The sequence below is a fragment of the Mus caroli genome, unplaced genomic scaffold, assembly GCF_978045245.1.
Source record: "Mus caroli unplaced genomic scaffold, Mus_caroli_1 scaffold_10, whole genome shotgun sequence".
Taxonomy (NCBI): Eukaryota; Metazoa; Chordata; class Mammalia; order Rodentia; family Muridae; genus Mus; species Mus caroli.
Window position 1 is genome coordinate 96833575 of NW_028227265.1, and position 15015 is coordinate 96848589.

Sequence of the window (15015 nt, forward strand, 5' to 3'; positions counted from 1 at the left end):
ATTTCCCTCATGACTAAGGACTTTGAACATTTCTTTAAGTGCTTTTCAGCCGTTTGAGAGTCCTCTTTTGAGAATTCTCTGTTTAGCTCTGTATCCCATTTTTAAATTGGGTTATTTGGGTCATTGTTGTCTAACTTCTTGAATTCTTCGTAAATTTTAGATATTTGCCTTCTGTCCGATGTAGGATAGGTGAAGATTCTTTTCCAATCTGAAGATTGCCTTCTTGTCCTATTGACAGTGCCCTTTGCCTTACAGAAGCTTTGTAATTTCATGGGGTCCTATTTATCAGTTGTTGATCTTAGAGCCTGAGCCACTGGTGTTCTGTTCAGGAGCTTGTCTTCTGTACCGATGCATTCAAGTTCCATATCCCCAGTGTAGTAAGTCACAGCTAAGGTCACACCATTAATCCTTGGATGCCTCCCTTATCCCAGGTTTCTGTCTCATCCTGTAGATGCCACCCACTTCCCCACTTTTCCTTTGCAGATTTCCATCCATTCTTATGCCCATCTAGCTCTCTCCCTTGACCTTCCCTACACCCTCTTTCTCTTCTTTGATATTTCTTTCCCTCTTTCTCTTCTATGATATTTAGTGTATACAGTTTTAAGTCGAGGTCTTTCATCCACTTGGACTTGACTCTTTTAATAAGTGTGTGTGTGTGTGTGTGTGTTTAGGAAGCTTATAAATAGTAAGTTTCCATATGTTTTTTAAAAAAACTTTTGTTACCTCTTTCTCCCTACCTCTCCACTCTGCCCTCGAATCCCACTCTACACCTTAAACCTCTTCCCCATTTATATCACATGTGTTCTGTTATCCCCGCCATAATATGTTTTTTTCTTTCTCCTACCTCTACCAATAAATGGTCCCTTTCTAGTTTCTTGAATTCTTCAGGCACTCCAAGTTAGACACACTATGTGAAACATTCAATGATAGGATCCACATCTAAGTGCGAACATGTGATGATGTTTGTCCTTCTGGGTCTGGGTTCCCTGAATCACTATTGTTTCCCAGCTCCATCAGTTTCCCTGCAAATTGTTATGATTGTGGTTTTCTTTATAGCCAAATAAAACGGCATTGTGTATAGGTGGTACCACACTTTCATGATCTATTTTGAAATTTAATGGCTGTTTTCATGTCCTAGCAGTCATGAACATAGCAGCTAGACCATGGATAAGCATGTATCTCTCTAGTAGGGAATAGAGGCCTTTGGGTATATACCCAGGGGTGATTTATGTGGGCCATAGGATTGATAATTTTAGCTGTTGGAGGATTCTCTTTACTGATTTCGAAGGAGCTGCACTAATTTTCTGTCTCACCAACGGTGCACAGGGGTTCCCCAGATCATCACCTGCATTTCTTGTCTTTTATGATTTTAAATCTTATCCTCGAAGTAGTTTCAGCTTGGATCTCTGGTGGATACGGATGGTAAACACTGCTAAAAGCATTTCATTTCCTAGGCACCTGCATTTCTTCTTCTGCAACTTCTGTTTCATTCTATAACCCACTTTTTGTTTTTTGGTTTTTTTAGTGTTTAGTTTTTTCAACTTCTTTTGTATTCTGTAGACTAACCCTCTGTCAGATGTGTAGCTAGAATTATACTCTAGGCTGCTCCTTTGGCCGTGTAATAGTTTCTTTCTTAGAAAATTCTATTTGTTGATTAGTGGTCATATTTTGTAGATGATGGGGCTCCTTTTCAGAGTCCTTACCTGAGCTGGAATACTGAGGCATACTTCACATTCTTTCTTCTGGAAGTTTCAGAGTTTCAGATCTAGCATTGAAACCTTTGATTTCATTTGGAATTTATTTGCCATATCTTACAGGTCCTGGGGATCCAATCTCAGGTGCTTATATTTAGACATAGAGCACTTTGTCTAATGAGCTATCTCCCCAACCCAGATAATGCTTCTGAGAAAAGATTGGACCCACTCAGCTGTTAGAACTGTTGATAGATTTATGTGTGTGTGTGTGTGTGTATACATGTGTACCTATATGCACACATCTGTATGTATCTATTTTAAAGACAAGATCATGCCTAGACTGACTATCGACTGGAAATTCTCCCGTCTAAGCCTCCTGAGCAGTAGGATTACAGGCATGTACTACTATAGTCAACGGTAACTGCTGTAGTTCTAATCACTCTCCAAACTTATAGGAACATGTAGCTGGGGTGGGCTATTTCATTTAATTTTCTAGACAAATATTGAGTCTGATAGAAATATATTACTATGGGTTAGGTCTGCTTTCAGGACTAAAGAACTTGGCTAAATGCACAAGGCACTTGGTTCATGAAGAATTACCTATTGAACCCCTGAAATGGCAGCTGGGACTATCTCTGGACTATAGGAGCTGGAAAGAGGCAGGGCTGGTGGGAGGAGAAGGTGGAGAGGGTAGCTAGGAACTTAAATGTCCTTGAGCTATTGAGCATCTGTTTTTATGTAAGGCATTACATTGATTTTGTAGAGGATACATGCTGAACTAGATGAGGGCTAACATCTAGTGTAGATGGTGTTATTTGGGAAGAAGTGAGTATAATCTAGTCCAGAGAGAGACATGGTACATGTGGACAGCCAGGAGCTGCTGCGTAAGCTTGGAAGGGAGCAGGCATGGGGAGTCGTGGAAGTTTGTGAGGGTGTCACTGGACCTTTCTGTTTTGTCAGGGGATTGGGGGATTATAGTTGACATAGACACAGAAAGAAGGAAGAAGATAAAAGATCATGCCGTTCTCAGGAAGAAAAAAATTACCACAAGAAACAATTTAATTTTCTATTTTATTTATTTTTATATTTTATTTTTATTCTTTTTTTGTAAGTCATTTATTTATTTATTTATTTATTTATTTACACTCCATATTTTATTCCCCCCACATCCACCCTCTGACTGTTCCACATCACACACCTCCTCCCCACACCTTTGCCCCCACCCTCCACCCCACCTGACCTCTAAACTCCCTGGGGCCTCCAGTCTCTTGAGGGTTAGGTGCATCATCTCTGAGTAAACACAGACCCGGAAGTCCTCTACTGTGTGTGTGTTGGGGGCCTCGTGTCAGCTGGTGTATACTGTCTGTTTGGTGGTCCATTGTTTGAGAGATCTCAGGGATCCAGATTGAGACTGCTGGTCCTCCTATAGGATCGCCCTTCTCCCCAGCTTCTTTCAGCCTTCCCTAATTCAACAACAGGGGTCAGAAGCTTCTGCCCATTGGTTGGGTGCAAATATCTGCATCTGACCTTTTCAGCTGCTTGTTGGGTCTTTCGGAGGGCAGTCATGCTAGGTTCGTTTTTTGTGAGCACTCCATAGCCTCAGTAATAGTGTCAGGCCTTGAGACCTCCCCTTGAGCTGGAATCCACTTTGAGCCTGTTGCTGGACCTTCTTTTCCTCGGGCTTCTTTCCATTTTCATCCCTGTAATTAATTCTTTCAGACAGGAACAATTATGGATCAGAGTTGTGACTGTGGGATGGCAACCCCATCATTCACTCGATGTCCTGTCTTCCTGCTAGAGGATGGAGGGAGGGAGGGACCTGGGAGGGAAAGTGGATGGGATGGGGCAGTGGTGGTGGGGAGAGGGGAACCTGATCTGGTATTGGGTGATGGAAAAAGACTGAAGCCCTGAGAGCCAGCAGAAAGAATGGAAACAGGCAACCTCAGGAGATAGGAGGTTGGGGGCGGGGACCCTCCAGAATGCAGCAGAGACCTTGGAGATAAGAGACTCTCAGGACTCAAAGGAAGGAACTTTAGATGAAATGCCCAACAGTAGGGAGCGGGAAGTTATAGATCTGTTTAATTTTTGAAGAAGTTAATTTGAGAAGTGGCAGATTTTCATTTTTTCTTCCCCATTTTCTGTTGTACCAGACACTAATTCGAAGGTTTCGCCTCTGTAGAAACTTGTCCTTTGGGTGGCTTGCCCTGGTCACCAGGTCTTTATTCATCAGTGCGTGGGCTCTGCACTCTGTAATATGAACCATATTCTCTTCAAGTTGACTTTTAAAGGACAAGAACATATGAAAAATTCCCTCTCAAGAGTACATTCCATGGAGCTATAGATAGGCTTTCAGAGCTAACAATGACTAAATAGTTACTATCTTCTCTCTACGATGACTTTCTCATTCCAAGTCGTTTTGGTTATTCAGTGAATAACTTGGAAAATTCAACTAGGCAGAACATTTATGCAGTTAATGAGGATGTCTTGCTCAGGGTAAGAGATCATTAAATATTTTCCAAAGCTTTTCTGTGGGGCTGGAGAGAAGGCTTAGTACTTAAGATCTGGTCTTGCAGAGGACCTGAATGGGATCCACATGGCAGATCATTCTGTAACTCCAGATGGAGGGGATGTGATGCCTTCTTCTGACTTGTATAGCCACTGCATGCACATGGTGCATATGCATATATACATACATACAGGCAGACATACATGCATGCATGCATGCATACATACATACATACAGAGAAACAATCTTAGACATTAAACAAAAAAAACATATTTTAAAATCCTTATTCTATTGTTTTAAAACAGGTTGCCCAGTTTAGTTTGAGTTTATATATAGTTGTACCAGGAACATGATTCTTTTAAAACAAAGATGTAATACATCACAGAAAAAATAGGTCTTATTCTCTGCCTAGTGGTTACTATAGAAACATGGTTATATTAATTTATTTGCACGGTACACAGAATTTACAATGATTATTGATCATAAAGGGAAGAGGTCCTTTCTACTAATTAGGAAAAGCCTCATTACTTCATCCCATTAAATGTGCACATTAAATTTAGCAGTTTTTTTTCTTTTCTTTCTGCTTAGGAAGAAAAACAGCTAGGATAATAATCTTAAGTGTCAAGAGAGCTAGTAATGCCAGTTAGGCAACTCAATGCTTTTGATGTTATTTGTAAACAATACCCTACCAGCTCTTCATGACTAGTCAGGGAAAGCTAGTTGCATACTGATGGAGAATATTGTGGAATATATATATATATATATATATATTATATATATAATATATTATATATGTTGTATATATTATATATATTATATATATAATTGTATATATATAATATATATATAATATATTTAATATATTATATATATAATTGTATATATATATATAATATTATATATATAATTGTGTGTATATATATATATATATATATATATATATATATGTTGCTATAGTTAACCAAATAACATCTTTTACATAGTTATACTATTTATTTGACAGGGACAGCTGAAATTCATTCCTTTGTCAGGATAATTACAGTGCACTGTTACAGTTGTAGTCTCCATGTTGTGTATCAGTGCTTAAAACACATCAGCTGGCATGTGTTTGACTTCAAATACTTGATTCAAATTGACCCACACTGAGGGTTAGCACCCACATAGATGCCTAGTAAGAAAGGGGTACAACAACCACCTGCCTTGTTTACCTTTCTCTTCATGATGACCCGATGCCCGACAGAAGTGACTGAAGGGAGAAGTTCATTTGGGTCACAGTTCATAAGATACAGTCCCTCATGGCAGGGAAGGCACAGCTTAATATGGATTTGTCCATAGCGTTGGGAACTTGAAGCTGCCCATCTCATGGTAGCAGATAGGAAGTAGAGAACTCAGCCTGGGAAGCAGGGGCGGGACGTAACTCTCAGAGATCGGCCACCAGTGATCCATTTCCACCAGCCATGCCTCCATCTCCAGAGGCTCCACAACCTCTCAGGAGAGTATCTCCAGCTGAGGACCAGTTTCCAAACGCATGAGCCTGTAAGCTGTGGTTTTACATCCAGACCATAGCAGTGCGTACCCATCATGCATGGCCCTCTGCAGTCATGTCTGCTTGCACATATTGCAGAGCGGTAGCCTTTGCCTTACATCATGTCCTGCAAACAACATCTGATTAACAGAGCTTAAAATCACATTCAGAATGCTGGACGAGAGAGGGCTGTAGAAATGTGTTTGTGACTTTCCAGTTTGTGTAGTAGAGGGCACTGCAGATGGAGGTTATAATGGCAGACGAATTTCAGTCTACCACAATCATCTCAGGGACATCATACACACTTCATTTTCTGTGATGCTGTGTGAGGCACACCACCACACATGCTTAAAAGCAGTTCTGAGTAGAGAACACATGAAATAGGCAGCGAGAGACTGAAGTGAACAGAGTGCTTTATAGAGTACCAGGGCAGAGTCTTCTGTGTTACAGGATAAGAAACTTGCACGACAATTTCCTCATGGCTCTAGAGCTTACTGATTGAAGAATCTCCCATGAGAGTTCTGCCATCGCTCAGAAGTTTTTATAGGCTAACATCAACATTTCACATGCACTACTTTTGCTGGCGTCTCAAATGATCAGCAGTTAGGTAACCTTTCTAGTGCACTTCCAGCACAGCACAGTGAGAAGGAACCGTGCAGGGATGCAGGGATGCAGGGATGGATGCAGGGATACAGGAATGATTGCACAACTCTCAGGTCATACTCTTCCTTATCACTCATGTTCTAGAATTGAGCTGGAGTCCTGATCATTTTAGAAAACTGTCAATCAGGTTGTAATAGCCAAAGTGAAATATTCCAGACACATATCCGAACCTATCCGCTGGGAACCGCATCTGAATTATGTGAGGATTTTTCTGTATTTAAGACAGAATACTGTTTTCATTACTTATTCGTCAGCTGAAGTGCTCAGAACAAAAAGACAGAGCATAAGAATCAGAGAGATTTTAAAGCTGAAATGTGCTTTTAAACCCTTAGAATTGCTACGTAGGTTTTTGCTTTATTTGGCCTGTTTATTTGAACAAGCGGGTTTTTTTGTTTGTTTGTTTGTTTGGGTTTTTTTTTGACACTTTGTTTCTGATTTCAGAATTCTCAGCGTCTTTCTGATAAATATCGGGGTCACAGGCTCTTTGGTGCTGGAAAGGAGCAAGCAGAAAGTTGGTGGAAGGCCCTTTCTCACCATCTCATAGCTGAAGGATTCTTGGTAGAAGTTCCCAAGCAAAACAAATATATAAAGACTTGTTCCCTCACAAAAAAGGTAACCAGCACAGAGATCTACCTGTTTGACTCCGTTGTTCTTTCCACTGTGTATTAAGATGCTTTTTGCTTTTGATAGGGTAGAAAGTGGCTTGAAGAAGCCAGTTCACAGTCTCCTCCGAGCCTCCTCCTTCAAGCTAATGAAGAGATGTTTCCGAGGAAGGTTCTACTACCAAGGTTATTTTTTTTTTCAGCTTTCTTCCCCTATTCACTTTTGGTTTTGCTTAAGTGATTGAAATTCTAGCAGTTTATAGACATCGTGCAGGTAAAACCAGTTGTCTTCTTTGAGTACCAGTCATATAAGGGGGCCATGGGAAAAGGGCATGTTAGAAAACATTTTCCTGGTTGACATCAATTATCTGACTGCAAGACACACAGAGCTTAACAGGCTTAGGGAAATCCTTTTGTTTTGCTTTTTGAGACAGGGTTTCTCTGCCTATGGCCACCCTGGAACTCACTCTGCAGTCCAGGCTGGCCTCGAGAATTCAGAGATCCACCTGCTTCTCTCTCCCCAGTGCTGGGATTAAAGATGCACACCACCACTGCCCGGCTTGTTTTGGACATTCTATAGGTGATCCTGTGCAATACAATGTGGGACAGAGACCAAAAGGATTTGAAATTATATTTTATAAATGTTTATGCTCTGATCTTCTGCTACTGTATTGAAATGAATAGATGAATATATATGAATGACAGTCACCTCATGGCCATATAGAATAAAAGGCAGAGCCAGCAAGGTTCTTGCCCATTGCACAGGCATCATGGGCTTGATGGTAAAGAATTAGTGACCCATATCTCCCTACTGTAGGTGTAGGAAGCTAATATGCTTGCTGCCTGTGTTTCAGTATTACTGCAAATATTACTGATTGTGCATCTGTTTTTTGTTTTATCTTGTTTGAAACCTCTTTTCTTTTGAGAGAAAAATTTTAAAAAGATATCAGATCTTAAAGGGTAATATAATCTCTGCTTTCTGAGAGTAATGATTCATAAATTGGATGATTACATTTTAACTTTGGGGATATTTTAATTTTGATGTTTTTCAGTTTTAATCCTGTATCTCCAGAAATGACTCAACATTCCTCTAATCAAAACCCAGCTGGATTAACTACCAAGCAGGTTTGTTTTTGAGGGGTGGGTCTTACTATCTCATTCCAGTTGGAGGCAAATCCTGGCTTAAAGTTTTTTATTTGCATGACACGTATAAAAACCACAAACTACAAGGAGAACATGTGTGACTGGAATAAAGAGAGGATCTATATGATTTCTTGAACAACAAAGAAGTATCTCATAAAGTAATTTTTGCTTTTATGCTTGTTTTGGCTTGAAGCCAAATGATTTATAAAACAAAGATATACTTAGAGTTAATAAATGAGTCTGATTCCCAAATTTTTTTTCATTAAAGCTACACACACACAAACACATGCACACCCGTCCCACTGGCAAATGGGCACAAATTTGCTTTCTTGTTTTGTTAGTGTCTTAGTAACTACTACAGATTCTTTGCACATAGGCTGTCTTCTGCTAACCATGGTGATGGGGGAATGGTGAATTCAGTCTCCTAGGGCATCATTTCTACTGGTTAAGAGTGTTGGCTGGACTTGAGGCACCTTTGTAATTTGGGCTTCTGGGTCTCAGGATATTCTTTGGATCATTTACTTTTTAAAAATTTATTTGTTTATTTATTTGTTACACGGGTCATTTACTTTTTAAACTGTCTTTAAAGTTATCAAAGGTGGTGGTTCAGCAGCTAACTTTTTAGCTTATTTATTTGAAGAATTGATTGCTTAGGGGGAAATTGTTATTTTGAGATTTCTTTGCATTTAAATGTTTTTGTAATTTCCTCTTCTTTTTAATGGACTTTACTTGCGGAAAAATAGTCTAATTTGGAGAGAATACATTCTTACAAAGTGCCTGAGAAAGTTTCTTCTGGGACTAACATTCCTAAAAAAAGGTACAGAGTTCTAATTTTAATTTATTATATTTGCTTACATTATTGATACTGATATTTTCCTTTCTTTCCCAAAGAAAAAGGATTATCAGATGTTGGACTGTTTCATTGAAAAAAACAATCACAACATAACCTCTGTAGTTGTAATGACTAAAATAGACACACAGAAAGTTAGGGTGATGGATCGTGCCTCTTGGGCACCTCTGTTTACAAGGCTTTGTATTACAGTGCTTAGCACTTGGTGCACCTGTATCTTAAAGCAAGCCTGATTACTCTGAAGTGACATAGACCAAGGGCAGCTTATGAATGTATAGCTAATGACATTTCTGGCTCACATCTATATAGGTCTACCTCTAGCATTATTATTATGTATTTGGGAATACATATCCACAACCCATTTTCACTATATATGTATAATTTATTTATTTATTTACACTCCTGATTTTATTGCCCTCTCAGTTCACCCTCCAACTGTTCCACATCTCATACCTCTTCCCTGCCCCCTGTCTCCATGAGGATGGCCCCACCCCCCCTCCTACCCCACAAGACCTCTAAACTCCCTGGGGCCTCCAGTCTCTTGAGGGTTAGGTGCATCTTCCCTGACTGAACCCAGACCTGGCAGTTCTCTGCTGTATATGTGTTGGGGGGGGGGCCTCATATCACAAACAAAGGTGTTATGGCAATAAGACTGGAAATGTAAGACTCATTAGAGAATAAAGCTAAAATGCTCATCGTAGTTTTAATTTTTTGTTTTTCTGTGCTGAGATGGAGCATAGGACCTGTATGTGCTCGCTAAGCATTCTCCCATTGAGCTACAAACCCCGCTGTTCATGATTTTAATCTTACTGCATGGCTTACTGACATAATAGAAGTATGGAAAGCTTATAGAATCTAATATCCTGTCTGAGGATGGGATAAGAAAAGTGTCACGACCTCTATCATATATGAAGATTAAATGGACTGCGCTTATATTCATATCAGGTTAAAGTAAATACGCTGTACACCCACACACTTTCTATGCTGTTTGCTTGTTTAGATAGCACTATTTGGATCTTACACAATGAGATACATTTATCACAGTGTTAATTTCCTTACCTTCATTTCGTTCTGTTTGGCTGTGTGAGATGCGATTACTACTATTTTATTTAAATAGAAACTTTAAGGAGTATATATGACAGTGTCCATCTAGTATCACGAAGCATTTCTAAATTTAAATGGTAACTGTGTTTCATTTGGCTGTTTTGTAACACGGGCATCGTTTTAGGCCCCAGGAGTCACAGGGTACATCACCAGTGTTGTCGCCATATGATGCCCCCAATGGTAATAATTCTGTGGGACATACAGGGGAAGATAGATACATATATAATATATATATATGTATATATATATATATAATATATGTATGTATATGCTAAACATGTGCTTTGTGCATGCATGTAGGTAAAACATTCATATACAGTATTAGTAAAAAATATAAAAAGTTTTAAAATGACCATTTAGACTATATATTTTATAAAGAATAGAGGCTGGAGCTGAGTAAAGCCAGGAACAGAAGTGCTCTTCCGCAGGAGAGAGGATGATTGGTGTCCCAGTGCCAAGTGGTCATCCCTGAAACTATATATACAAGTAACATTGAATAGACTCACCAGGTTACATTTGGAAGTATATATATGTGTATATGTGTTATATTATATATATATATATATATATATATATATATTCATGCAATACTACTTAATGCATTTGAAGGAGAGTGGGGACGGATATATGAAAGAGTTTGTAGAGAGAAATTGGAAAAGAAAAATGTCATAATTAAAGTATAATCTCAAAAAGAAACAAAGAGGCTGAGGCCGAGCTTCCCGCAGCTTAAGGTAGATGTGAAGCAGGTACTTTGAGGAACATAAGGCAAATGGAGGCGAGAAGAATGTGATATTACTGTACACCTCAGCAGCCGCTGAGAGAAGTGGGGAGCAGTGAAGCAGAGCCTGAGGAAATAAACGGAGGTTAGAATACCAAGGTCCACCTAAGTGCTCGGGTCAGTCTGTAGGCAGTTGGGAGCTAAGGAAGTAGCGTAAGTGACACGATCATGTTCTCACTTGGAACACAGGCTGACAGACTGTCCTGTCAAGGAGCAAGCAGTAACTGCTTTAGGCTTTGAGGATGGAAACTTCCAGTGCTATGCTCAGCCTTGCAGCTGTAGTCAAAGCAGCCATAGGTGACTTAAAAGGCGATGACAGTGCCTGTATTTTAGGAAACATGAATTACAGACATTGGAGCTTAAATCTTGTGTAATTTAACATGTTATACAATATTCTTCCTTTGATTATTAATCTTAGCTTTTAACTCTAAGCAAAATGAATGGACTTTTGCAGTGGCCCCTGGGGTGGTAGAAGAGCAAACAGACATATAAGCTCAGTGTTTTTCAGGAGGCTATTACCATAGAGGAGGGCTGTGGCAGTGCCACGGAGGAGGCTGTTACCATAGAGGAGGGCTGTGGCAGTGCCACGGAGGAGGCTGTTACCATAGAGGAGGGCTATAGAGGAGGGCTGTGGCAGTGTCACGGAGGAGAACAGACTCCTAAGACAGGAGGCGTTAGAAAACATGATGGCTTAAGGAAATGGAGTTCGTTGTTTATCTTTTTCTGATTGCTACTTTTATTTTTTTTATAGAACATGATTTTAATATTTTCAACTGTTAATATTCAAAAGACAGAATAATTATTTTAAGATATATTTTGTTCATCTGTCTCCCTTTTCATTTCTGATTTTATTAATTTGGAGAGTGTCCCTGTGCCCTCTGGTTAGTCTGGCTACGAGTTTATCTATCTTGTTGATTTTCTCAAAGAACCAGCTCCTGGATTCTTTGTATAGTTCTTTTTGTTTCTATTTTGTTGATTTTGTTGATTATTTCCTTCTGTCTCCTCCTCTTGGCTGTATTTGCTTCTTTTTGTTCTAGAGCTTTCAGGTGTGCTGTCAAGCTGCTAGTGTAAGCTCTCTTCAGTTTCATTTTGGAGGCACTTAGAGCTATGAGTTTTCCTCTCACCACTGCTTTCATTGTGTCCCATAAGTTTTGGTATGATGTGCCTTCACTTTCATTAAATTCTAAAAAGCCTTTAATTTCTTTATTTCTTCCTTGACCAAGTTATCGTTGAGTAGAGCATTGTTCAGCTTCCATGTGTATGTGTGCTTTCCATCTGATTATCTCTAGTGCTACTTGCCCTCGCTATATCTGACTGGAGCCTGTCCTTCCTGTGATCCTGGTTGTGTCAGAATGCCTCAGAGTTCAGCTGTCTCTGTGATCCTGTGATTCTGGGATCCTGGGATCCTGAGATCCTGGGTGTATCAGAGCTTCTGGGAGTCAAGCTGCCTCTGGGACCCTGAGATCCAGGTATGGCCAAGCTCCTGGGATCCCAGGATCCTGGGATCCTGTAGACCTGGGCATATTAGAGCACCTGGGAATGGAGCTTCCTTTGGCTGTTGTGGGACTGGCTGCAGAGTTCGACCCGAACTCAGAGTTCAGGTATGAACTCTGCTCAGGGCACCAGCTCAGACCTGAAGGAACCTGTGCCACTGGTTGGGTGGAGTTCCTTGGTGCCTGTATCCCACTGGTCCCAGTTACTCCTGGTGTTGGGGTAGATGTTGTATCCTCCTCACCTCTGAGAATGGAGCTTCCTCTGGGTGTTGTGGGACTGGCTGTGGAGTTTGTGCCCAAGGTCTGCTCGGGCCACAGGCCCAGACTGGAAGGGGAAATGGAGTTCTTGACAGTGATTTTTTTTTTTTTAGGACTGAGTGAGAATATTGTCATTCTTTTCATTGGGGAAATCAAGAAACACACTTTGAAGGGTGGAGGCATGGGATGTGGAACATTTTGAGGGTGGGCCAGGAGGGGAATAAAATCTGGAATTTAAAATAAATAAATAAATGAATGATTAAAAACGTTATTATACTCAAGATTTTTCCATAAGTTTGTAAATGGGCTCATGAATGATTTTACATAAAATCTGTAAAGAACAATCATATTAGATAAAGACACAAATATCTGATTAAATTGCTTTGTTCAAAAAAAAAGGGGGGCTAAGGTTAAAAAAAACCAAGAGTTTAAGAATATAAGTTTGGACTACCTATGGAATAGTCCAGAAATTAGTTTAAGAATACAAACTTAGGGTATAGAAGTAGGCAAGACACTCACATATCTGCAAGTGTATGTGTTAGGTGTGTGCATGAGTCCTTGTTCCTGTGGGAGAAAGTTCACAGGTATGTGTGTGCATGTGCAAGCCAGAGGGCAGCTGTGGGTGTCATTCCTCAGGAGCTGGCCACTCTGTTGTTGGTGGTGGTGGTTTTTGTTTTTTCTTTAATTCTCTCACTGGCCTGTGTAGCCCATCAATTAGGCTAGGGTGACTGGTGGCAAGGTCTAGGACTCCACTTGGCTCTGTCTATTCCCGGTGCTAAAGTTAGAAATGAGCACCACACTGCCTGGCTGATCTTAAATGTAGCTTAGCATGGCAGGCACCAGCTAAGCTCTCCTCCCAGACCCTTTGCTGTCATTATTTTTGATACATTAAGTGTTCATTAAATAACACATAGAAGAAGCTCCCTGGTACTTTGAGGCAACAGATAACAAATTAAAAAGTGCAACAGCCCAATGGCCTCCATAAACTCCTCGTTCTTTTCTACACTAGCAGTCCGTCTCAGGGCCTTCTTTCTAGCTGATGTCTCTGGAGTTTGCGAGCCTCTTTCTGAATGCAGTGCTTTTAAACCACTAGTTTCCATCTATCAATTAAAAATAGTTGACTTTTTGTTATATGGTATGTTTCCCTTTCTTCGATTCCTTGAACACACTGTTTGAGTCATTGTCCTTTGCAGTGTCACAACCATACACAGATTACAAGTAGTAAAGCAAACTGTCGCGTTGGCTCCTGTCTCCTCTTTCTTGGTGTTAATGGCTGTCCTGTTTTCTCGAGTTGCCTTTAGTTTTCCTTTTACTGATCCCCCCTCCTGCCCCCATTTCAGCTCCTTTGTTTGTCTGCTCCCTTTCAGCTGCTTGCTTTTATTTCTTCTCATCTAAGGAGCACCGAATTTTTGTCATTTTATTTTCATTTCTAAAACATCTTGTTCACTACCATTTCTCAGCTTTTCAGGTAAAAATCAAATGTGAAAATTATTCCTACTTTTAAAATGATGTGTCACTTCAAGGATGTAGTATCTGACCTCTTGGCTGTTGATGTTTTCTGTAGGTGCTTTGAGATTCCCTTCTGTGTACTTGTAATAAGCATGAGCATTACGTTTAGAAATTATTTTTATCTGACATATACACACACAGGTTTTCATAGGACACTTTCATACATGTATCATGTAGTTCATTGTTTTTCCCCTGCTCCATGACCCCCACACTTCCTTCCTCTCTCTTTAGTCTCCTCTTCCTCCTCCTGCTTTTGTGGCTCATGGATTCACTCTTCTTCCTCCAGTCCTTTTCCCCCATTCTCACAGTGCCTTTACACACACACACACACACACACACACACACACACACACACACGTGCACGCTCACATGCACACCCCTAGATCTGCATATGAGAGAAAATGTTGTGATATTTTTATTTCTGAGTCTGGCTTACTTTGCTTAGCATAATCATTTCTAGTTGCACCCATTGTCTTGTGAATGTCATAATTGCATTGTTCAAAACTGAATAAAATGGAATTGTGTGTGTGTATCTCATTTTCTCTATCCATTCAACGCTGATGGGCATCTAGGTTGCTTCCATATCCTGCCTATTGTGAATAGTGCATCAACTAAAAAGGATGGACAGGTGTCTCTCTGGTATGTTGACTTAGGGCTCTTTGGAGATATATCTGCAAACTTGCTTCTTATGGTAGTTCTTTTGTTTTTTTTTTTTTTGAGAAATATTCATACTCTCATGGCTGCTTTAGTTTGTATTCTCACAAACACTGAATAAGGCTTCTGTTATTCCCATATCTTTGTCTGCATTTGTTGTTTCTTTCCTTGATGATACTGGCGTGAGATGGGGACCAGAATGGTTCTGAATTTGCATTTCTGATGGCTGAGGGTAT

The 15015-nt window shown here is 40.0% G+C and overlaps 1 protein-coding gene across 3 annotated transcripts in view; it reads left to right on the forward strand.

Moving 5' to 3' along the window:
• Nucleotides 1-15015, forward strand: part of Wrn (WRN RecQ like helicase) — a 146993-nt gene that overhangs the window by 108450 nt on the left and 23528 nt on the right. For all 3 annotated transcript variants that reach the window (XM_029480716.2, XM_029480718.2, XM_029480717.2), the window contains exons 24-27: nucleotides 6830-7000; nucleotides 7079-7176; nucleotides 8043-8115; nucleotides 8877-8950. In XM_029480716.2, the coding sequence (XP_029336576.1) occupies nucleotides 6830-7000; nucleotides 7079-7176; nucleotides 8043-8115; nucleotides 8877-8950 (416 nt within the window). The remainder of the gene's footprint in view (nucleotides 1-6829; nucleotides 7001-7078; nucleotides 7177-8042; nucleotides 8116-8876; nucleotides 8951-15015) is intronic.